This window comes from Armigeres subalbatus, chromosome 1 (genome assembly GCF_024139115.2).
Source record: "Armigeres subalbatus isolate Guangzhou_Male chromosome 1, GZ_Asu_2, whole genome shotgun sequence".
Taxonomy (NCBI): Eukaryota; Metazoa; Arthropoda; class Insecta; order Diptera; family Culicidae; genus Armigeres; species Armigeres subalbatus.
The window spans coordinates 262,199,982-262,223,457 of NC_085139.1; the positions used below are offsets into that span (position 1 = coordinate 262,199,982).

Sequence of the window (23,476 nt, forward strand, 5' to 3'; positions counted from 1 at the left end):
ACTTCGTCTTCGACGTGTTGATGACTAGTCCGATCCGCTTAGCTTCCCTCTTTAGTCTGATGTAGGCTTCCTCCATCATCTCAAAGTTACGTGCCATAATATCTATGTCGTCGGCGAAACCAAATAGCTGGACGGACTTATTGAAAATTGTACCACTCGTGTTAATCCCTGCTCTTCGTATTACCCCTTCCAAAGCGATGTTGAATAGCAAACACGAAAGACCATCACCTTGCCGTAACCCTCTGCGGGTTTCGAAGGGACTCGAGAATGCCCTGAAACTCGAACTACGCACATCACCCGATCCATCGTCGCTTTGATCAACCGTGTCAGTTTATCCGGAAAACCGTGTTCGTGCATTAGCTGCCATAGCTGGTCCCGATCGATTGTATCATATGCGGCTTTGAAGTCGATGAATAGATGATGTGTGGGCACGTTGTATTCGCGGCATTTCTGCAGTACTTGGCGAATGGCGAACACCTGGTCCGTGGTGGAGCGTTCGCCCATAAAACCCGCCTGGTACTGCCCCACGAACTCCCTTGCAGTTGGTGCTAGTCGACGGCATAAAATTTGGGAGAGTACCTTGTAGGCGGCGTTCAGCAATGTGATTGCGCGGTAGTTGCTACAATCCAGCTTATCGCCCTTTTTGTAGATGGGACACACGACACCTTCCATCCACTCCTGCGGAAAAACTTCCTCCTCCCAAATCTTGGTAATGACCCAGTGCAGCGCTCTAGCCAGTGCCTCACCACCGTGTTTAAATAGCTCTCCTGGTAGTTGGTCAACCCCAGGGGCTTTGTTGTTCTTCAGCCGGCCAATCTCCTCCTGGATTTCCTGGAGATCCGGAGCCGGTAGAATTATGTCCTGCGCGCGTTCTCCCAGGTCCATCACCATACTGCCATCTTCGTCTGCCACATCGCCATTCAGGTGTTCTTCGTAGTGCTGCCGCCACCTTTGGATCACCTCACGCTCGTTCGTAAGAAGGTTCCCGTTTATGTCCTTACACATATCAGGCTGTGGCACGTGGCCCTTACGTTAAGATTGAAGATTAATTGGTATATCTAGCTGCTTAAATATGATATTCCTCGTAGTCTAAATACACTTTTAGGTAATTGTGTAATGAATGCAAAAATAATTAAAACATGTTCGACGGAATTGAAAACGATAAACAGTAGAAGCATAAGTACTGGAACGCTCAAGGATGGACCTCACCAGATTCGTAGTTCTTGTCAATAACGTGCCCCTCCAATTTTCTCGTGTGAATCCTCGACATTAGTCACCATTTTCACGTTGCTATAGATAGATGATTGTAGTTTGGTAAATTTTCACAGCGCACACCATTGATTTTGAAGCTTGAGATTTTTCTTGTAAAAGCAAAATAAAATATTTACCAAAAATTTATTTAAAAAAATGACGGAGGCAACGGGAAATAAAAATATTGCATCCTATCTCGGACGCGGCACACTTCGATCAGTTTTGGCTGCTATCAATTTCTATCTGTCTGACCCTTATACTGCCACTAACCGCAAGTCGAGCACATCTGTAATGACATCCTATGTACAGATGTGCTCGACTTGCGGTTAGCGGCAGTACAAACTCGGAAACTACTGAACCGATCTGCGTGAAAATTTGTAAGAAGAGGTTTTCGGTGCCGGGGAAGGTTCTTAAGATGTTTCGAGACCCTTCCCCTTTTTGGAAAGGGGGACTCCCATACAAATGAAACATCAGTTTCTTCAAAACTCCAGAATTAATCAAGCAAATGGAACCAGATCTGGCATGTGGAGGTTTTGGAAGGGAAGAAATATTTCTGTGGTGGTTCGAAACTCTTCTTGAAAGGAGATCTCCCATACAAATGAAGCATACATTTTTGCATAACTCGAGAACTAATCAGAGAATAAATCACTTTTAGGCAGATGAAGTTCGTCGGGTCTGTTAGTTGCAGAAAAAAAAGTTCGATAAAGAAGAATTTTACTACTACACACTAGTGTGCAAGAAGACGGTGTGTGACGGCGAAGAATGAAGCTAGCCCAGCTCTATGGCGAACCCAGTATCTAGCAGGTACCTAGCTAAAGCCTGAAGGGTACGATGAGTAGAGCATGTTGCAAGAATGCCGGACAGCAACCCTGCAAAGATGGTGTCCGCTTCCAATCCAACAGGTACAAGGAGGCGTGGAGCGTAGCGAGCGAGATGAACTGCGACTAGGTTTAGAAGACAGTTCCATTTTTTTAAGATTTCAGTTTCTTTCAAAGAGCATTCATGAATATATTAAGCTTAATCGCAAACGTTTCTTTTTTTCTGCCCATCACCTTATCCCTTCGCTTTGTCTATGTTATTAATGGCACGCGGCTATTCGGTACGATGCGATCATCGTCACGATCGTAAGACAAGACATGAAGCGAACATCGAAGCCTTATCTAACACGTGGAAAGGTTTATTGTGTCTTGAAGAACTATTCTTCAATATGTTCTTTAGGTATAATCAGTCATGTAATGGAGAACTTCGAGTACAGTTGTCAATCATAAAGATTTAGGTCTTTGAAAATTTCTTGGTAGAATTAGCTTAGACTTCTAAGAATTACTCGAGAATGAGTCTTGTGATTTGTATCATGGCCACTGGTTTGAAAGCTTTTATTATGGTCATGGCAGATCTAGATATTTGGCCTAATGTCATTGTGTACAGTGAATCTCAGTTCTTCACATAGTAGTTCACCCCCTGTTCAATTTCACAATGTTCTCGATTGGGAACTACCGGGATGCAACCTATCTATACCTTTATTCCCATTCTAGAAACTCTCGGGAGCAAACACATGTTCAGACTATGGAGCATCCACTTCGGCCCAGGATAGTTGTTCTGCAGGTGGAGGATGAACCCCCGGATCCAACGTCAGTGATAACACCTTCGTCGTCGATAGCGGATGGGTATTATCGCGAACCGCGCGCACGCCGCCGCCCGCTCAGACGCAACACTCTCGTCAGGCATCCAATCGCGCGCGCCAGCATAATCAGTTGCTCCCTCGCACACGTTGTATGTACCTACTTATACTTAGTACATGGCGGTTTTATGGTGAAGCTGAGCACCGCGTCACCGCGCGCCGTCGAGTCAATCCATCATTATCGTCGTCTTGGTCGTTGTTGGTGTCATCACAGCCTGCCATCGACGTCGCCGTCGTCGTGCTCTGCTCCTGTTCTGGCCACCATCCATCCACCACTGGCTGGGCGAGTAAAGCATTATAAAAAGGCACCTGTCGCAGCCTGGCCAGATTTAGTCCGTCGGGAACGATTGTTGGGGGTGGATGAGAACTGAAACGAAAATCAACCGAAAGTCGAATCAGCGGAACTGATTGGTCAATTGGCGATTGGGATTCGATTGTGGTCAAATCAAAGTGAGAGATACGCGCGAAAAAAGCTTATATTTTGGTGGAATCGAGTGCGAGTGATAAGGCGATAAGAGCCCCAATAGAGCGGTTATTTTTAATCCTTGGAAATCTAACAATGGCATTCAATTGGCTAATCGGCTTAACTGGTGAGTTTGAGTGGAATAATTTGAATTATGGTGATGGATGGACATGTGATTCTACTTTTCTTGCGTCTCTAGAAGTGTATAACAAGGGCTTGAACATCTCCGTAGGTGAGATATGTTATTGGATATGGTGTATTGTCGCTGGAATTCCGGGTCTTGCTGCAATTTGCGCACTTGCAATCAATCTTCAACCAAACAGTCTGACATTTCAATTTTGTACATTTTGGAATGAAGTAAAGCAAATTTATCCCTAATACAGTTAAAGTCTAGAGATAGATGAATTCTTACATTCTATGCTTGAAATCCAACTGCGAAATGGTGCACTGTTTCCCGAAGTCAAGTCTTCTTGGAACTAGAAAGCTATTCTCACTGTGCGTACATGCTTGGGAGTTTCTTTAGTTCAAGACCAATAACGATGCCGGCCATGTTCTCACATTAAGGATTAAGGGAGGAAAATTAGTTCAATACTCATTGCTACAAGACACCGATGAATCCTCTGCATCTCCGTGAGCGCCACGGGAAAGGGATAGTCAGTTAGTTGAGGAGATAGTTTATGGGAAGTCAACTTGGAAGCGACTTAATAGTATTTTGATGTTTTGAAGAAAACTTTAACATTTAAAATTGCTGATATTTTTTTTTTCTGGAAAGTTCATTTAGACCCGACGAACTTCGTCGCGCCTAAAATTGATTTATTATCTGAATTTTTACATTTGCAATTTTCTTTTCGTCAAAATCTCCTTACACACATATTTGGTTTGGTTTGCTTGATTAGTTCTTGAGTTATGCAAAAATTTCTCTTTCCTTTGTATGGAAGCCCCCCTTTCCAGAAAAAGGAGGGGTCTCGAATCACAACAGAAACATTTGTTGGCTTCCAAAACCTCCACATGAAAAATTTGGTTCCATTTGCTTGATTGATTCTCGAGCTATGAAGAAATTTGTGTTTCATTTGTATGGGAGCCCCCCTCAAGGGCTCTTGAACCATCCTAAGAATCTTTCCCGGCCCTAAAAACCTCTCCATACAAATTTTCACGCTGATCGGTTCAGTAGTGTTCGAGTCTATAAGGGTCAGATAGACAGAAATTCATTTTAAAGTAGGGTAAAAGACCCAATAGTGGAGGAACTGAACAAGTTCAACCCCTATTTGTTCACTCAGACCGAGTCTGTACTTCATTTCACTTACCTCAAGTATGCATCCGAAAGCTTATCAATCATAATTTACACTCAAAGTGAGCTTTGTAATCTTGAATCCGCTAAAAGAGCTTAAATATTTTTTCACTTAAAGTGATCCAATCGCAGCAGAATCTGTAATTGTTACCTAAAGTTATACTTCATATTATTGGTGTAGTGTTCCAATAGTCGCGGTATTTTTTAATTCATGTTTCTATAGTTGTGAATCCCATTGTTTACATATGGATTTCGCAACTATAGGAACACTACCGCAACTATTGGTGCAAAGCAGAGAAAAATATAAGGTATTTTAGTGATTCTTTACCGATTTTGATGAAATTCATAACTTGGTTTCTGTTATTTTGTGTAATGACAGGCCAACAAACTGATAGATCATATATGGGTTGCTGCGTTTAAAACGTAGATTGTGTAAAATTAACACTACCGCAACTATAGGAACACCCACGACTATCGGAACTTTTACTTTATATAGATTTTCATTTTGCATGGAAAATTTATAATTATTATTTGGTTTGTCTCTGATTTATTTGTTGGCAATTGATTTTTACATTTTAATCATCATACGTCAAATACGTTTTGAATAAAAAAAATCCGGTAGGTATATTTTTATTTTATGATAAATTTTATCGGTTGATGGAAAATTTAAAATTGCATAACTATCATATGAAAAACCCTGATCGTAAGTAACCTATTAACAATTTTCGGTGCCACGTGTACGCTTCTGTTCATTTAAATCTTTAAAACATTAAACATCTAGTCATCTGTCTGGGAGAAATCTATCACCGTAAATCGACTTAAAATGAATTAAAATACAATCTAAGATAAACGCTTTGACAAACTCTGGATCTTGATTCTGGCAATATTTCGCAAATTGAAGAAATTCTCTTTTATCGCCGTCGGCAAATCGAATCAAGTTTTATTGCCCACAAACGATAATTGATTGCGTGTCGAACGGGGATATTGGCTGTTCCCAATCCTATTTATCAGGAGCAGGGAGCTTCCGGAAGACAACGCGCAGCAACGCTTGGACAAACAGCTGCGCATTAACGGGGGTACACAGTTTGATGTGTTTTGTCGTTTTAAAGCAAGCTATATAGGTGCGACCGAGATTGGCAGACGATTATCAAAGGCGCTATCGAATCGAGGAATGGCTTATCAGAGGGCTTCGAAAACGTATGTAAGATGACTGAAACGATTTTGATCGATCGGGTTCCAGTAGGTGCTTTACTTACGTTAATTTACGTAGGTAGGTACTCTGAGTGTCGATAATTTTCTTTGTCATTGCATTGATCATCGATGAAATGAATCATTCACGTTTTACATCAATTGGTTGTAAATTTAAAAATTGAATTGCTTGCTGATAAATATTTTGAAGAGAAAACAGAACGCCGTTTCGAACAATGCAGCACATGTTTAACCTCCAGTGTATGGAATTTCAATAACAATTACTAATTAAACTTTGTGATTTAAATTCTTTGAACCTTTCAAAATGAAAATCAATTTTTATGTTGGTGACTTTCGTTCTGATGAAACAACAATATCGATTAGTCTCTCTCATAATGATTTCGAGCAAATCTCTCAATCCTTTTACTTAGAGATGGTAATTGAATCATGATTTGAATATCGGACTTCATTCCATCCAAATCTGGACTTCGAACTCGATTGATTTGTGACGCCTTTTGTAGCGAAATCATTTCCGACTTGCGAGTGATTAAGCATAAAAATCTCAAGCACTACGAGCCATAGTAGTTTACTCTCGCGTGAGGGCTGAATGAATGAGATTGGAGTTCTGCATAGCGGTATGATATTGGACTATTATCGGTCGTGACTCTGTATCGAGATTCTCAACTCTTCAATGACCCGAATGACGCTAAGCCAAAATGTACTTTGCACCTGTGCGAAGTTTATTTCGGTTAACGGATTGCCAAGAGCAAGACTTTAGCGTTATTCGAAAGGAACAATTTGAAGTCACAGTCGCAATAAAATTACTAGAGTGAGTAGTGTCACACTATCTAACAATGACTCTACCGTGGTAGAAGTTCCCGGCAGGCCATTGCACTTTACCACATCTCTCTAAAACAGTAGTTTTACGGCCTAATAGTTCCGAGCAGGACAATAAATCGATTTGTAAAATGTTATGTTGAGATTCTTCTTCTCAATTCTTCTCAATTTGGAGCTAGAGTAGCTACATAATTTGCAATTACGGAGTGATTATGCATAGAAATGTACAGGAAACCAGTTTACTCTTACAGTTTTCTCTCGCATGAAAGCTCAATGAATAATTTCTGAGCCTCATCAGGGCAAATTGACCACCGGTAGGGTAAGACGGTATAATGCTAACTAACTAAGGGTAAACATCAGTTGGTACCTATAAATATTTGTAAAATAATCGTACTGTGTGAATGTGGAAGTATTTTTGTATTACATAATGAAAATAACAGAAAAATACAAAAAGTTACAGTTTTGATGTAACTTTTATTATTTGTTTGCTCAACATTCTGGAGCGACGCTAGCATACCGTCCGCAAAACTTGCACCAGAACACTCAGTTGGGCAACAAAATAACTTTTCTCATTGGTTAATATGATATAAGTTTGCTTCTATCTTCAAAAATGTAACGATTTTCGAAAATATGTTTCATTGATTGAAACGCCCCAGTGTAGGCAGGACAATATGCCCTTACCAACTGGACACAAGCGCAGCGAGCCTGCAGCAGTTGCTTCCAAATGATATGGAAAATATTGAAATGTAATTCACACCTGCTTAAATGGACTTATGTTGGTTTTTAAATGTAAACCCCATAAGGATTTGAAACCTTTTTGTTAAGGGATAGATAAAATACTAACGAAGGGCTATGACAAGTCTTTGGTTACGGTGCGGCCTATTGCTGTACTCCTATTGTACTTTTTGAAATCAATTTTTTCACGACTTTTCAAGAAAGCTTTATTACGTATTCTCAGTAATATTTTTATATGACTTCTCAAAGGCATTGTGACTTTTTGGACTACCAAATAACACAAATTTTGAAGTTTGCGAAGAAAAGCAACAAGTTTTCATGGGTATTGCCTTAGGGGGGAGGCGTATTATACCGTCTTACCCTATATCATTCAATTGGTTGTTATCGGAGGTGACTCTGAGGCTCTGAGTTTAGATTCTCAGCTATTCACTGACCTGGATGGTGCCTGGTCTAAATTGTACCTTACATTTAAGCAAGATTATTTCGGTTTGCGGATCGGCAAATTTTTGATTACAATTAATTCTAGCATGATTTTTGAAAACGTCGTATGTTCAAATGAGAGACTCTTTTTCATTGCGCTCTCTTTCGCTAATATCGAAGCTAGTTTGGCATTTATTACAACGTTTCCTCCTCAGCACGCTAGACAAAGCTATTTTCACAGACAAACAGACATAACACATTGAACATTCACTCATCAAATTCATCGTCGTACAAACACTAACGACATCTGTTTTATTCACAGTTTGGCAAATCACGAACCAGATGGCGGAAGTGAGCAAACGTCAAACTTGAGTAAAACCGATGCGCACGCCACGAGTGAGTGATTGGCCTACTAATGATTATTTTAATTGACCGGTAAATCAGTGTACGATGAAAATTTCACGAGTGTTATGTCTGTTTATCTGTGCTATTTTCTTCACAACTTGGTGAAAAAATCCAATGTAAATGTTATTATGGCTTCGTAATTATCTAAAGAGAAAGTAATGGTTCTTTGGACTTACGACGTTTTCAAAAATCACGCGAGAATTGCATATTTGCAAAAAAGAGCTAACCGCGGTGGATACTTGCGAAAAACTACGTCGTATCTACGGTAAATTGATCGAAGAGCCCTATTTGGGAAAGTAAGAATTACAACGACACCCAGTTTTAGACAACACATGATTTCAGTCTCCTTTAAATTCTTAAAAAATCACTGAACAACTATTTCTATTACTATAACTTTTTGAGCAATCTGTATGGCCCTCGTTTTGATTTGATGGCATTAGAAATATAAAATGCGGTTTGAAAGTATTCTAGAATCTAGAATGTAGAAGGAAGAAATCAAGTGTTTCCAATACGGGGGAGCACTGTATTTCATTAACTAAGTGACAAACGCCATAGCACTTTATGCGAGCACCACTCGCGCTCATAACAAAAAACAAGCAACACTTGGTCGCACTGAGCACTTTATGCGAGCACCACTCGCGCTCATTATAAAATCAAGCAACACTAAGTTGCACTGAGCACTTTATGCGAGCACCACTCGCGCTCATAACAAAACCAAGCAACGCTAAGTTGCACTGAGCACCTTATGCGAGCACCACTCGCGCTCATAACAAAAAAACAAGCAACACTTGGTCGCACTGAGCACTTCATGCGAGCATCACTCGCGCTCAATACAAAATCAAGCAACACTAAGTTGCACTGAGCACTTTATGCGAACACCACTCGCGCTCTTTACAAAATCAAGCAACGCTAAGTAGCACTGAGCATTTTATGCGAGCACTACTAGCGCTCATTACAAAATCAAGAAACACTAAGTCTGCATGTTGGAGATGGTCATTTTCCAATAGAGTCCTAGTTTGAAAATTGGTACAAGAATTAATAGAATCGGCGTAAATAAGGGTTGTCAGGAGGGTTTGGCCCTTTCCAGACCCACTTGTGGCCCCCTTCAGAAAAATTGGAAACAGAGTTAAAAAAAAACAATTTTTATTTTTCCTTATTCAGGTTTGGATTTTTATCACCTTATTTTACACACATTGAATCGTATGACTTTTAAGGCGATCTGTTCGGCAGTGTATCAGCTTGTCGTTGGTCGTTGCACAATGTAAAGTTCAAGTATGGTGGGCAGTGGTGCAATTTATCAACAATGCCTGCTGAGTGTGATTCTTTTGTTTTGTATAAAAGATATTTTAGTTACTAGACAAAGATTGTCGCTGTCGTCGCTGTCCGGAACATCTTTTGCTGGCGAGGATTGGGGAGCTAAATGTCAAAGAAGGAAAATCCGTACGATTTGACAGGTATGTACCACACATGTTTCGGACAGCAGAACAAAGGGAACCGAAGCGACAATCTTTATCTAGTAACTAAAATATCTTTTTTTTTGTATTTTTCTCTGCTCCTCTTTGCCTATGACCGTACCTTTCAGTCAGAACGACAAAGCAGGAGCAGCTTAGCAAACTCGGTTTGCCAACAGCGGGCTGAAGCTGATGATCATTCGGCACAAATTTCCTGTCATTGTCTTTCAAGTGATAGTATTCACCCATGCATTTATATAGGGCCGTCGCATTCACACAGCAGCGAGTGAACTGAATAGACTGTCACTGCGGGCTGCGTGTGCAATGAGAAGAGAGGTCTTTTGTTTACTTTATCTTTGATTGTTGCTGCTAACCATTTTCAGTTTTCACTGCTAGGAAGTGAGTGTGAAGAGGCAATGGTATCAATATCCAACAAATTTCAGTCACTGAGATTGAGCATTCGCACCGCTGATGGTGGGCATTCTGGTTTGGTGATTTCACTCAGTTGTTTATTGTTTGATGAAATGTAAATATCTTTTCTATTATACTGCCAACTACGGCCAGAGATCCTCAGAGAGTTTAGAGTTCAGAGAGATCAGAGAGTTCCTAAAACTCTCAAAAGCTATCAGTATTTTTTTGGATTACATAAAATATTCATGATTTCCTATTTCAGAAAACGTTCTAAAAATCTCTTCGAGTTTTGTAGAGAAAAATCTTTCAGAATATAATAAACTCTCAATTTCCTATATTTCTTCAAATAACCTAATTTCGAAATTCTAGAAAAGTATCCTAATCTGATTCCATCTTCTTCTTCTTATTGGCATTACATCCTCCCATGATTCCGAAAACCTTGTGCATAAATCGTAAAAATGCTGCAATACAAAAAACTCGAGCCAAATGCAATTTATAAACAACGCGATTACGAAGCCTCAATCTACCTCACTCATTTATTCTACAATTATTATAACGCGATATAAAAAGTACAGTGGCGATTCGCTGGTTGGGCCACGACCTCGGCCCAACTAACGAATTCGGTTTTTTAGTTGGGTCAACTGACAGCCATTTGAACACGTGTATTTCGACTTGAACATCACAAATGATGTCCAGTGACGCTCAATCCCGTTTTCCGTGTTAACATTGAATTTTGACGTTCGGTTGCTTTTTAGTTGGGCCATGGCCCAACCAGCGGAGGCCCAACTAAAAAGTGACCCAAGTATTAAGATCCCAACCAGCGAATTCCGACTGTAGTCACCGTGTTGATGCAATCACACCATTATTGAAAAGCAGTTGAAAAAAACAATTATAATTTTTCCACAAACTCCCGCTTGCTCCAGATTCTATTATGCGATCTACTTGAAAAATGGTGAAAATCCGGCAGGATCGCCAAATGTGGAGCTTATTGTGGGAATAGGCAAGCGGGAGTCTCCTGGAAAACTATCACTGCTATCTGCGATGGTTCACCACATGTATTAGACTGGCGGCAAATTGCCACGATTGCTTTGATTAGTATTTTGGTGGCTCTTCGTTGTCGTTCATATAAAGCCTACTTCGATACTTTCAAATCTATTGGATAGGACTTTCCATAATTAAAACCCAGTGCCATTTCACTGCCACACAAATTTGAAATGTGAGTTTGAGTACAAAATTTTCATTCCGCATGGAAAATTAAATTAAATGTTTACGTGTACTGTTTTATCAAGCTAATTAATTGAGCTAGTCGCTTGACTACTAGTGCCAGTAATAATCCGTGCTAGTGGAATACTTAAGAGCAAAGATAAAGGGTAAAGGATAAGAAGATCATTGAAAATCACGTTCTCCACGTTCATCTGATCGGAAACCAGCAATCAGCATTTTCTTTGAGCAACGGTGCTTTTGACTACCGTACTTTGAAGATTTAGAACAACCAGTTGGTTATGGTTCCGCTTAGACGTTGCTCTAATCAGGAGAGTATACCACGTTTATCAAATCAGGAACCCAGCAAATCACATAAGCGCCTTACAACTTGCTCACAGTTTATATAAGAGTCAGGAGAGCTGTTGAAGCAAATCTAAAGGTAGTGGCATTGGTCACAAGGAATATTATCAATCTAGCAAAGGAATATTATCAATCTGACAAAGTGAAGTTAAACAAATCTTTGCTAATTTGGTCGCGGGAGCAGCATTTCGAGCGCACTTCTATTGGCTTTATTTTCTCATCCTGGCATGTAGCACGGATGGTTTCCACGATTGTGGAAACATTTGGTAAACATGTTGACGTTTCCATCGTTTTGATGCGTAATCAACATTCTAGAACATAACAAAACATACTTTGATCGAAATATAAATAAATTATAGTGGACACCTCAAACGTCAAAAAGGAGTGATTCAAAATTTATGGCCACGTAAAAAACCAAAAGATCCGAGTTTTACAAAACGAAAACGTGTTGCCAACTCATGTCAGCTTTACAGCTTGGTATCAAATGTCTGTCTGTCCGTGTGTATGTGTATGCGTATGTGTGTAGGTGTGTGCACAAAAACAACTTTTCATATAGTAATCCATGGCCGATTTTCTCGCAACAAATTTCATTAGACAGGGGGGCAAATCCTTGTTGATCACCATTCAGTTTGATAACGATCGACCGTTGCATTTAAAAGTTATGAAGAAAATGGTTCATCGAACCATATGAGAGCCATATAACGTTGATGTCCTGGCTAAATGCAAGAAAGGCAGTATCACTATTCTGAATAAAGTTTGGTTGTCACATAATCAGTAACGCAAAAATTGACAACCAAATCTGATACCTAAAAGCCAATAAGAGTTGAAAAATATATTTCTATTTTTTTTTGAATTCTGTGATATTTCTTTGACTATTTGTAAGATATTCAAGGAACCTTGCAAAGTTGTTGGTATTTTTAGAACTTCGTAATACTAATGACACACTGGTGGTACAAGTACCATGGTACAAGAATCTTGAAATGAGTACCATACCAATTATTGTCTTTATTAAAGATAGTCTTGGAATAATTTTCTTGTTCTCTTGTACCATGGTACAAGTACCACAGGTGTGTCCTTAGTATAAGATATCGTTTTTGCCTTTCTTGTACAACAAAGTCGTACCAAAAGGCTATGATTTCATTACAAAAACGAACTTTTTATAGAAGCCACGAGGCGCATACTCATAGTGTTAAATACCAAGGAAGTCGAGAAAATTTCCAACCCGAAAATCTCCTAGACCAAACCGGGAATCAAACACAGCCACCTCCAGCATGGTCTTGCTTTGTAGCCGTGCATTTTGAAGTATATAACGGTGAAAAGGGGAGGGGATTATGTGTTTTCTTGAGAAGCGTGATAAATCATATAAACATTTAAATGCTCAAAACATAGTACATGACGAAAAAAGGCTGCAAAATTATTCATGTTTGCTTGATTGACTAAATGAATACCCACGAAACTTTATCGAATTTCAGAGTTTCTAATAAACCAATGCAAATAAAAACAAACCCTGATTAATCGACCTTGCGGTGTTGGTGCCTTTCTCGTGCAAAAAAAAAATACCTAAAAAATATGAATGAGTGTTTTTCAGCGTTTTTCGCGCATTAAAAATAGTATTTTGGCAATAACTTCTGATCCCATAGTGCAATCTGGTTTTAATTTTCAATAGCATACAATGGGACATGATGGCGAGTAATTCGGTCAATTCTAAGTTTCAAAAGTGTGTCTACAAAATTTTGTACACATACACCCATATACATACATACACACAAAACAGACATCATTTCAACTCGTCAAGCTGAGTTGATCGGTATATAACACTATGGGTCTCCGAGCATTCTATCAAAAGTTTGGTTTTGGAGTGATCATATACTGCCGCTAACCGCAAGTCAGACTTATCTATATATAACGCGCCCATATCCAGATAAGTCTGACTTGCGGTTGGTGGCAGTATAGCCTAAAAGCTATGCGTTTACTTAGTATACGTTTAAGGCAAAAATTGAAGTATGTTTGTCGTTGAATCAATGAAATTTATTTCTGATGTGGGTTGGTCAATAATTGGAATCGTCTTCGAACCTAGGAAAGTCAAGGAAAAATGTAGGCCTCTAATATCAAGTGAAAAAAGTCTATTTAAAATTATCACTGCCCGTCCAATAGTCCACAGCTTAGTTTTGTTTTTCACCGTTTCTCTCTTACAAGCTTCTGATTCGGAAATATCACAAGGCCAAATGCAGTCATAGTCGTAGCTATTTTTCTAAATGAAATGAGCAAACATCGCGATTCCTAATATACCTCGTTGACGGTATCATGTCATTAGGTCAAAGGCCATCAGACCGAACGGTCATTGAGCCCTATGAGATATAAAACGTGGGGAATGAGAAGTGAGAAGATAGTTCTTCAATTTCTCTTCCTTTTTCTGTCCATTTTTTTACTTCTTTTATTTCTCTTAATTTTTCTTTCTAACTTTTTCTCTTACTACCTTCCTTCCTTTTCAATTCAATTTTTATTTTTCCCTCTTCCGATTGTCTTCTTTCTTTTTCATTTTCACTTTTCTTTTTCTCTTCTTCTTTATTTTTTTTCACTTCTTTCATCTTTCTTTTCATTTTTGATTTTGATCCTACTTGTTTACTTTTTCTTACTTCTTTTTCCTTCACTTTTCTTTCTTTATTCTTCTGCATTATTTTTTCAACCTTATTCCTTCTTATTTCTCCCTTCTTCCGTCTTCCGTTTTTCTTCTTTCTCCTTCCTCATTTCTTCTTCCTTCTTCCTATTCCTTTCTTCTTCCTTTTTCGTTCTTCATTCTTCGTTCCTTCTTCTTCTCCTCCTTTCTTATTGCTTCTTTCTTTTTTTCTTTTTCTTATTGCTTTGTTCTTCTTCTTTCGTTCATCTTTCTCCTTGCTCTTCCCTTTCCTTCTTCTTTCTAGCTTTATCTTTCTTCTTTTATCCTTTATCCTTTTTACTTCTTCCCTTTACCATCTTCCTTCTTTCTTCTTCCTTCTGCTTTCCCCCTTCGTATTTCCTTTTTTCTTTCTTTCTTCTTCACTTTTTCTTCTTTTTTCTGTTTCCGTATTCCTTTATCCTGTATCATTCCTTCATTCGTTTTTTTTCATTCTTTTATCGTTTTCGTTTTTCCTTCTTCCTTCTTGCTTCACACATCTCACTTCTCACATCCCATTTCTCACTTTCACTTCCACTCATTTCTCACTTCTCATTTATTCCTTCTTACTTTTAACTCCTCATTTATCACTTTTCTCTTTCCACTCCTCACTACTCATTTCTTAATTCTCTCTCTCTCTTTCTCTCTCTCTCTCTCCTTATTTCTTACTTCTGACTTCTGACTTCTCATTTCTCATTTTCCACTTATCACTTCTCACTTATTACTTGCCACAGGACTGGAAGTGATGATTTCAAAATAGTGACTTTAGTGACCAACCATGATGAAATAGTGACCAAAGAGTGACTTTCAATTGCAGAAAAAGTAACCGAATAGTATGAATTTTTAAACCGGAGATACAAGCCACAAGTTGCATTAGCATTGTTATGATATAATTCATAAATTGCAAACTACTGTTTTATTTTGGACATCCTATGAGAATACTATCAAAAATCAAGAAAAGGTAAGATCAACAAAAGCATGAAGATTACTGCTACTGGCCATGTCCATTTTCACCGTGAGAAGGAAGACCAGTGAATGCGACACTCGCATAAGTAACACGAAGTATTGTATGAGGAGGACCCCCGTAACACGGTAGATCACTTTGACGTAGTGTGTTGCGGTGTAAGATCTACCAAACAGAGCCCTAGCTTAATCCCTTTTTCTAGCTAGGGCAATAAGTTGTGGTAATTAAGGATTCATCGTATTTAGTCCCCGCTACCAACAGCAGTTTCAGAAATAAAACATAATTAATGTTGCCTTACAGACAGTTGAAAGACTCGAATTCCTCTTGTTTGAGGCTAAACTGTATGTAGCGGAAACAACTTTTCAAGCAATTGGTTAAAAAACCTCGGTACCCGGTCCTAGGCTGAACTGACTGCTGGAAAAATCGAGTTAGGGGTTTAAATACGTACTAACTCTTCATGAACTGGTGAAAAATGGTAGTGAGAGGAACACACGGAAGTTCTTATTACTGAACAAATTCTCTTGCTTGAAATGGTCTTGTAGACAAAGCTAAATCCCGGGTTTTAAGAGTTTCACTGGTGATATTCTAGAAGCAAGACAAGGATGTGGCTAGGGTTCCGATGCATGGCCAAAAACAGTATTACTGTTTTGTTTTCTCAAGAAAGGATTGATTTCCTATTGATAAGGGGCGCGCCTTCAATGGGATTGCTCTCTATGAAGGGTCTAAATAGCGGGACCTTGCCATGGTGGTCTTGAGAAAACAAAACAACAACTGTATCGAAACCGATACTGCATTGCTTCTCAATAGCACTGGAGTAATTCGACATGCACTTAAACACTAAGGATACGGGTAACGCTACAATAGATCTAATAATTGGTCGCAGTGGCACACCCGAACAGGAGATAAAAAATTGTATGAGGATGGTATTCGTTAGATCAGCCAGAAGCTAGTGACCATGATATCATATTAAGGCATCATATTTAGTAACACACTCAGCGTCACGGAGCTAACATTTAAATGAAGTTTTTGAGATTTTGAACTCGACTTGGCATGCTGGAGCAAATTTTAAAAATCCAATAAAACCGTGGTCTCTTCTTAGAAATCCAGAAATTCTAATACACCCGATTCTGTTTTCACACGGATTTTTTTTACACGGCCGTGTACAAAAAATCCCATACAAAATTTTTGCAAAGTTGCTCCTTTTTGCATAATTCGTCGAGAAATCATAAAACTTTTTTTACACGGATTTTCGAATTTTGAACTGAAAACTTTTTTTACACGGAACGCATCCCCCGTGTAAAAAAAGAATCGGGTGTATATACTATAATTTCTAAATGGGAGACTTTAGTATTAAAGTTAGTAAAAAAAATGGGTGGCCAAATAATCTCGAGTTAAAAAATATTGTAAAACTAATCAGTTTGTTTTATTTTAGATTTTAAAAATCTTACCAATCCGTTCACCTCCACACTAGTTTTCTAATTGTTAATAAATAGAATCTTTTTTATATAAATGTGATATTTCCAAAATAATTTCAAACAAAAAGTTTTTAATTGCACCATGATCCTTTTTAAGGCGATTTTATTCGGGACCTTTTTCGTACGTACATGTTCTTTTCAAAATTTGTCCTACTACTCCTACCGGAGTTGATATTAAGTTACCGGAATTCAATTAATGATAAAATCGTAAAACTCATCAAAGAGGTGAACTTTAAAGGATTTCCTTTGATAGCCCGTAATTTTATTATTTTTTCGGTGAAAATTTAAAATCCTCCCTCCACGAATTATTAAATTTGTCCATGCAATCCCGAGGGGGGTGGAGACAGAAGAAAATAATGAAATTAGTTCCCGCCTAATTTTTGCAAAGCAAGTTTTTATGCACAGTCAATGCCATCTAGCCTGATGGCTTGTGTCAGAATTACTTCTGACATAACTTGCTCTACAATTTATTTTCTGAGATTTATCCCGAAGGGTCGCAACCGCAAGGTGGATTTAACGATCATAAACAGACCTTCTGTCATCGACGCCCTTATAGGTAGCCTCACACATTTGGTCCGCGGATTTTTCCCTATGTATTTTTACATATGCGATGTTGTCGGGATTTCGGCACGGAAAATCAAAATCCGGGAACCAGAATCCGGCGGAAAATTTTTCCGGTGTGAAAGGTAGCCTTTTTGCTCATTATTCTCTCTGACGTGGAGAAACATCAAACATCATTGTCATGTGATGAAAGTGAGGCTATTCACTATCTTTGTCACCGGAGGGTAACCGCTCACCAACAGATGTTGGTTATATTTCAAATACTCCTCAATTCTGTACTATATACCTACTCGAGGATAACTTTTCGCATTTTAACATATTCCATTCGTGAAGAAAAAGATCATAGTCGACATGAATCGGAAATAACCTCACGATTTTCACAACACACTTGGAACTTCTTTGGTGCATATTTCCTAAATTTTATATATTGCTACTAGATTCACATTTGATTTGGTTGATAATAATAGTAGGTACAAATGATTTTTATTTTGAGCTTTTTTACAATAAGCAATGCAAAAATAGTGACTTTAGTGACTTTTAGATGTAAATAGTGGCTTTTTAGTGACTAGACTCAAAACAGTGACCAAGTCACTAAAAAGTGACTTGCTACCAGGCCTGAATGTCATTCCATGACGATTCGACCTATCGATCCAACATCCTCGGTGACATGACTTGCGGTTGAAAAATTTTTCAACTAAACCTACTTCATGATTTTCAAACATATAACTCTTCGGTCATTCGAATATGGGTGACCAAATGGTCGATCATGCGAAAATTCACTTCAATAAGGATTGAAAAAAAAAATACTTCCTTCCATATCATTCGGCTTTTTATAGCCGATCCTGAGAGTGAGACTTGAGATTACTTAAAACTTCTATACCATTGCCCTTTAGACTTTGTATTCAGTATGTTATTGATTGGTCCGTAAACTTATAAAACTCCCCTGTTTCTCATAGCGTAGTTCTGGATTTCGTCACCTCCCTAAAGACTGGTGTTCTTGGCGAGGGTCAAGCTGGTCAACCGCACGCAACATTTCTTTTAATGGACTGACTTTTTATAACATGTCATTCATCAGGACGACGAATCTTAATCCACCTAACCACTCCACAGTACTTCTCCGCATGATTGTCCCATATTAGTCTATGCAGGTATCAATTATGATTCTATTTTTTTAACTCCTAGAGATACCAAAATTTGTTTGAAAAAATATTAAAGACAACATCAAGCCTGATTGTTTCGCTGCCTTACTGGTACACATATTTGTCTCGCGATGAATACATTTATCATTTCTGCAGATTTTACTGTTTTATGTACGACGCTAACGGCATAGTAATATCTTTTTAGATATCTTCTTAGACCCTCCTAACATTGCTACTTTTCTCGTGAAGCTAGGTAGATCACTTTTGCAAAGTGTTTTACGTTTTAAGATCTACCAAACCGAGCCTTAGAATTTTCCGAGCTAGGGCAATAAGATGTGTGATGATCCACGGATTAGTCGAATTTAACCCTCTCTGCTGTAAAACGATCACTTTACATGTTTTTACTGACACTTTTAAATGCTTACACACTTCATAGGTATAGGGGAAGGAGAGGCAATATGCCCTAGCTAAGCATAGACTGCTTTCATGCCTTAGCTATAACATTTTTCTTGGGTGTTTCTACCTCATGCATCAGTTGAACAATATAGCTAGCTGATGCCATATTAAAATTAGAAAAGAACTCAATCATATTGATAATATTACCATTTCAAAAAAGTGGTGATATTTCGTTGCCGGAAAACTCATGAGGCAAAACGCCTTTTAGCCGGCAGCTCTTAGGGAACAACGCACCATGCGTCGGCGAATCAGTATTCTGGTATGTGCAGCCGCGTTGAGATGCGTAGTACATTGTAGGTTAGTTCCACTGGGGCGTTTTGCCTCGCCGAAATGTTGGATGTTTCATCAAAATGTGGAAAATTTCGGTTTTTCTACATTTCTTTATATTATTTTGACACTTTTTTCGCCTAACCTACATAATTTTGCGTCTAGTTTTGTTAAAGCTATCTCAAACATGCAAAATCTTAGGGTAAGTTGGATTAAGCAGATTTTTTTTATTATCACCCATCAACTGAAACCATCGTTAAGTGTCAGTATTGTGCGGCCTTGTTCTGCCGAACGAGCTATCACGGGATGTGCTGTCTAATCGTGCGTGTGACTCCGTTTGTGTTCCCACGAGGAAAGAGCCAAAGTCATGTCCTGCTGTTTACTAGTTAGTGTTGGCAACCAAACCGTTATACGATATTTGCATTTCTGTCATCAATGCACTCTAAAAGTGGATTGCCCAACTCCTAATATATCTCACCCTCACATTCCCCTTCTTCTCTCACTAAAAAAGAGAAAAAAAAACCATTGAGTTAGGATTTTCATAAACATCTATTTACATCGCATTTTTTTTTTTCTAATTTTACAATCCAGTATGGATATTGGATACTGGGTACTCAATTCCTATAGTCAAAATCATCCTAATTCAAATTGGAATTCAAATATTTCAATATGATTTTCCAATCTGATACTCAAATCCAATGTATGAACTCGAAAAGCAACTCCAATATTCCTATTCCATGAGCAAAGTTCTATTCCCAGACCAACATTGGAACGTTTTTATAATGGAATACTAAAATCAAACATTCATATAAAATGATCAAGTTTTTTTCATTCTGCTCATCTTCCATGGCTCTGCATTACAACTAGTTCTCGGTTTACTATTTATGTGTTCTTTAGCATTTCCACAGTAATTAATTGAAAGTTTTATTTATGCCTGCCATTGCATGGTTATGTATTTTTATCATTTCACAATTAATATTCTAATAACTCCATCTTTCAAATACAATTCTAGCTTATAACCAAAAGTGGATTCTAAAATAATATTAAATATTTGCAACCAAGCCAATTTCAATTTTCAAATCTAATATCAAAAATCAAAAAGTTTCATTGAAAACCAATATCAAAAAACAATTCAAGTTCAATATTTCAATTCAAAGTCCACATACAAATACGCAAAACATATTTACTAAGCAAATTGATCCAGCCTTTTAACATTCTGAAAATGTCAACTATTTCAGATTCATGACCTCCAGCTGTATTCTTCTATTTTTTTTTTGCGAATATTTCCAGCATTGCAACTAAAACCAATAGAATTCGATCCGGCATCCATATCCAATACAATTTAATGGCCTTCCAATGGGAAAATCAAAACAATATCGGTGGTTCGCCAAACATACTATGCCCTTCAAGCTCAAGCCAATAAGTCTGGTATCTCACACAACACATTCGAAATTCAAATTTGAATAGTTGTGCTCTGATCCGCATTAACGTTGCTTTGACGCGAACAATCCGCCCTCTTTATACAACCTTCACCATCAAAGTGCAAAACTCGATACTCTTCCAGAGCACCTTCGACAACACAAGAAGAAAATCGATGGGAAAACAAATTATTTATTCCGAAAAAAATCATGTTTAGTCGAAACCGATAAGAACAACAAATCATTCAATCTGGCACCTTCGATATTACAAGGGAAACCGATGGGAAAACGAATTATTTGCTTCGGCGCTATCTAGAGTTCTATCGATATTTTAACTCGTTTAAGTCAAACCAATGAGAAAACAAAACTTTTTTGCGTTTTTCCAGAGCGCTGCGACGTCACAAGCCAAAAATTCAATCCAGTGTTTAACAGCGTCTTCGACATCACATGTCGAAACCGATGAAAAACAAATCATTTATGCTGGCGGTCTTCCAGAGCGCCTTCAACTTTAAAGTAAAACACGTTGAGAAACAACACATTTGTCAATCCAGCGTCTTCGACATCAGAAATCGAAACCGATGTGCAAATCATTTATCCGACGCTCTTCCAGAGCGTCTTCGACATACAAGTCCAAACCGATTAGCAAATCATTCATTCCGACGTTCCCACAGCGTCTTCGACATCACAAGTCAAATCCAATAGACAAAACATTAATCCGCGCTTACAGAGCGTCTTCGACACTACAAGTCGAAACCGATGAGCAAATGTATCAATCCAACGCTCTTCCAGAGCGTCTTCAGCATCACAAAAACCGATAAATCATTTAATCAACGCTCTTCCAGAGCGTCTTTAACACTACAAGTCGAAACCGATGAGCAAATTTATCAATCCGACGCTCTTCCATAGCGTCTTCGACATCACAAGTCGAAACCGATATGCAAATTATTCAATCCGACGCTCTTCCAGAGGCCTTCGACATCACAGGTCGAAACCGATGTGCAAATAATTTAATCCGACGCTCTTCCAGAGCGTCTTCGACACTACAAGTCGAAACCGATGAGCAAATTTATCAATCCGATGCTCTTCCATAGCGTCTTCGACATCACAAGTCGAAACCGATGTGCAAATCATTCAATCCGACGCTCTTCCAGAGCGTCTTCGACACCAGTCGAAACCGATGAGCAATTTATCAATCCGACACTTTCCATAGCGTCTTTGACATCACAAGTCGAAACCGATGTGCAAATCATTCAATCCGACGCTCTTCCAGAGCGTCTTCGACGTCACAGTCGAAACCGAGTGCAAATATTAATCCGACACTACAAGTCGAAACCGATGAGCAATATTAATCCGACGCTCTTCCAGAGCGTCTACAATACAAGTCGAAACCGATGAAAAATGCCCCAATCACGCCCACAGGATATCTAAACAATTATTTCCAATCAGGAACAACCTGGCAGGATCGCCAAATGTGCGGCCTTGTTCTCGAACGAGTTATCACGGGGTGCGTGTCTACGTGCGTGTGACTCCGTTTGTGTTCCCACGAGGAAAGAGCCAAAGTCATGTCCTGCTGTTTACTAGTTAGTCAACCAAACGTTATACGATATTTGCATTTCGTCATCAATGCACTCAAAAGTGGATTGCCAACTCTAATATATCTCATCACAAGTATAATTAAAAGATCTCATTAAAACCACACTATGTAACTCCACTCTTGGTGCTACCTCCACTAAGGGTACGGTGGAACGGATATGAAAAAAAAAGGTGTACAAGTCAGCAGATCTTTCTTATTCGACCACCTTATCGCACCGTATACCGTAGTCATTCCGTCTCTTGGTGCTGACTTCAGGCGATGTTGTGGGTTGCTGGAGTGACCCGCCGGGTCAACCAACCACACCCCCTCGGTCTACTTTGGAGCTAGTTCACCAAATTCCATAGGTCTTACAACTCGGAAGGTTTCCAGGCGATTTAGGTAATCGTGTCCCTACCTGTTATCGATAGAAACTGCAGAATTGTTTCAGCTGGTTTTGAACTTCAAACATCTCGCTGGACACAAGTAGCCGTGGATGGTTGACTGGGAAGGTAAAATAGTTTGAGTAAAGTTGCAAAAGATGATTTTTGCATGAGTTGTACGTTTATCCAACGCGCTTGCCGAGTTTGATAAATACCGAGTGCTGAAAAATGAGTTTTGCAACGAGTTGCTACGCTATTTTTGCAATGACGAAAAGTGGACTTCAATTTGATAAATCTGTACCACAATCTAATCTAATTTACCATTCTTGCCATTGCCTGCCATTCATACATTATTTTGCTGCAGAACAATCAGATTCCATGTTATTGTATACATTGCATAGTTCGAAGCTGAAGCGACAGTTGCACTTGGGTTTGGACATTTTTCATACCATGTCCATCAAAGTATTTCATTCACTACGCGACGCAAACAATACACTATTTGAACACTTCCCTAGCTCATCCAGCAAAATGAAGTCATGTAACTTCTGTTCAGATGTTAGTTTTCATTAAGAAGATACACAGCTAAGTGGTCAGTCAATTAGGGTCAAAACCACAAATAAATTCACTTTTGAAAAACACTTACCTGTGATCACACTCAACACATTTATTCGAAATCTTAAAATTTTACATCCATGGCAATATTTAAACTGTCTACTTATCTTCCGAATACCAATGGCATGTTTCGAACAACTTTTATCTTTATACATAATATTACATATACTTATCGATTTTCTATGTCAGAGCTCAATATATTCCCTTGTTTCCGAAATACAAGAAAAGATTACGTTTTTCAAATTACGTTACTTAGTTCATAATGCAACCGGAACGAAGCACACTGAT

General features: G+C 38.7%; 1 protein-coding gene across 1 annotated transcript in view; it reads left to right on the plus strand.

Annotated features, from left to right (window-relative positions):
• The first annotated feature begins 2,645 nt into the window (after nt 1-2,645).
• Nucleotides 2,646-23,476, plus strand: part of LOC134207148 (carbonic anhydrase 1-like) — a 154,752-nt gene continuing 133,921 nt past the window's right edge. The window contains exon 1 of the mRNA XM_062682869.1: nt 2,646-3,519. Within this exon, the coding sequence (XP_062538853.1) occupies nt 3,489-3,519 (31 nt within the window). The 5' untranslated portion in view covers nt 2,646-3,488. The remainder of the gene's footprint in view (nt 3,520-23,476) is intronic.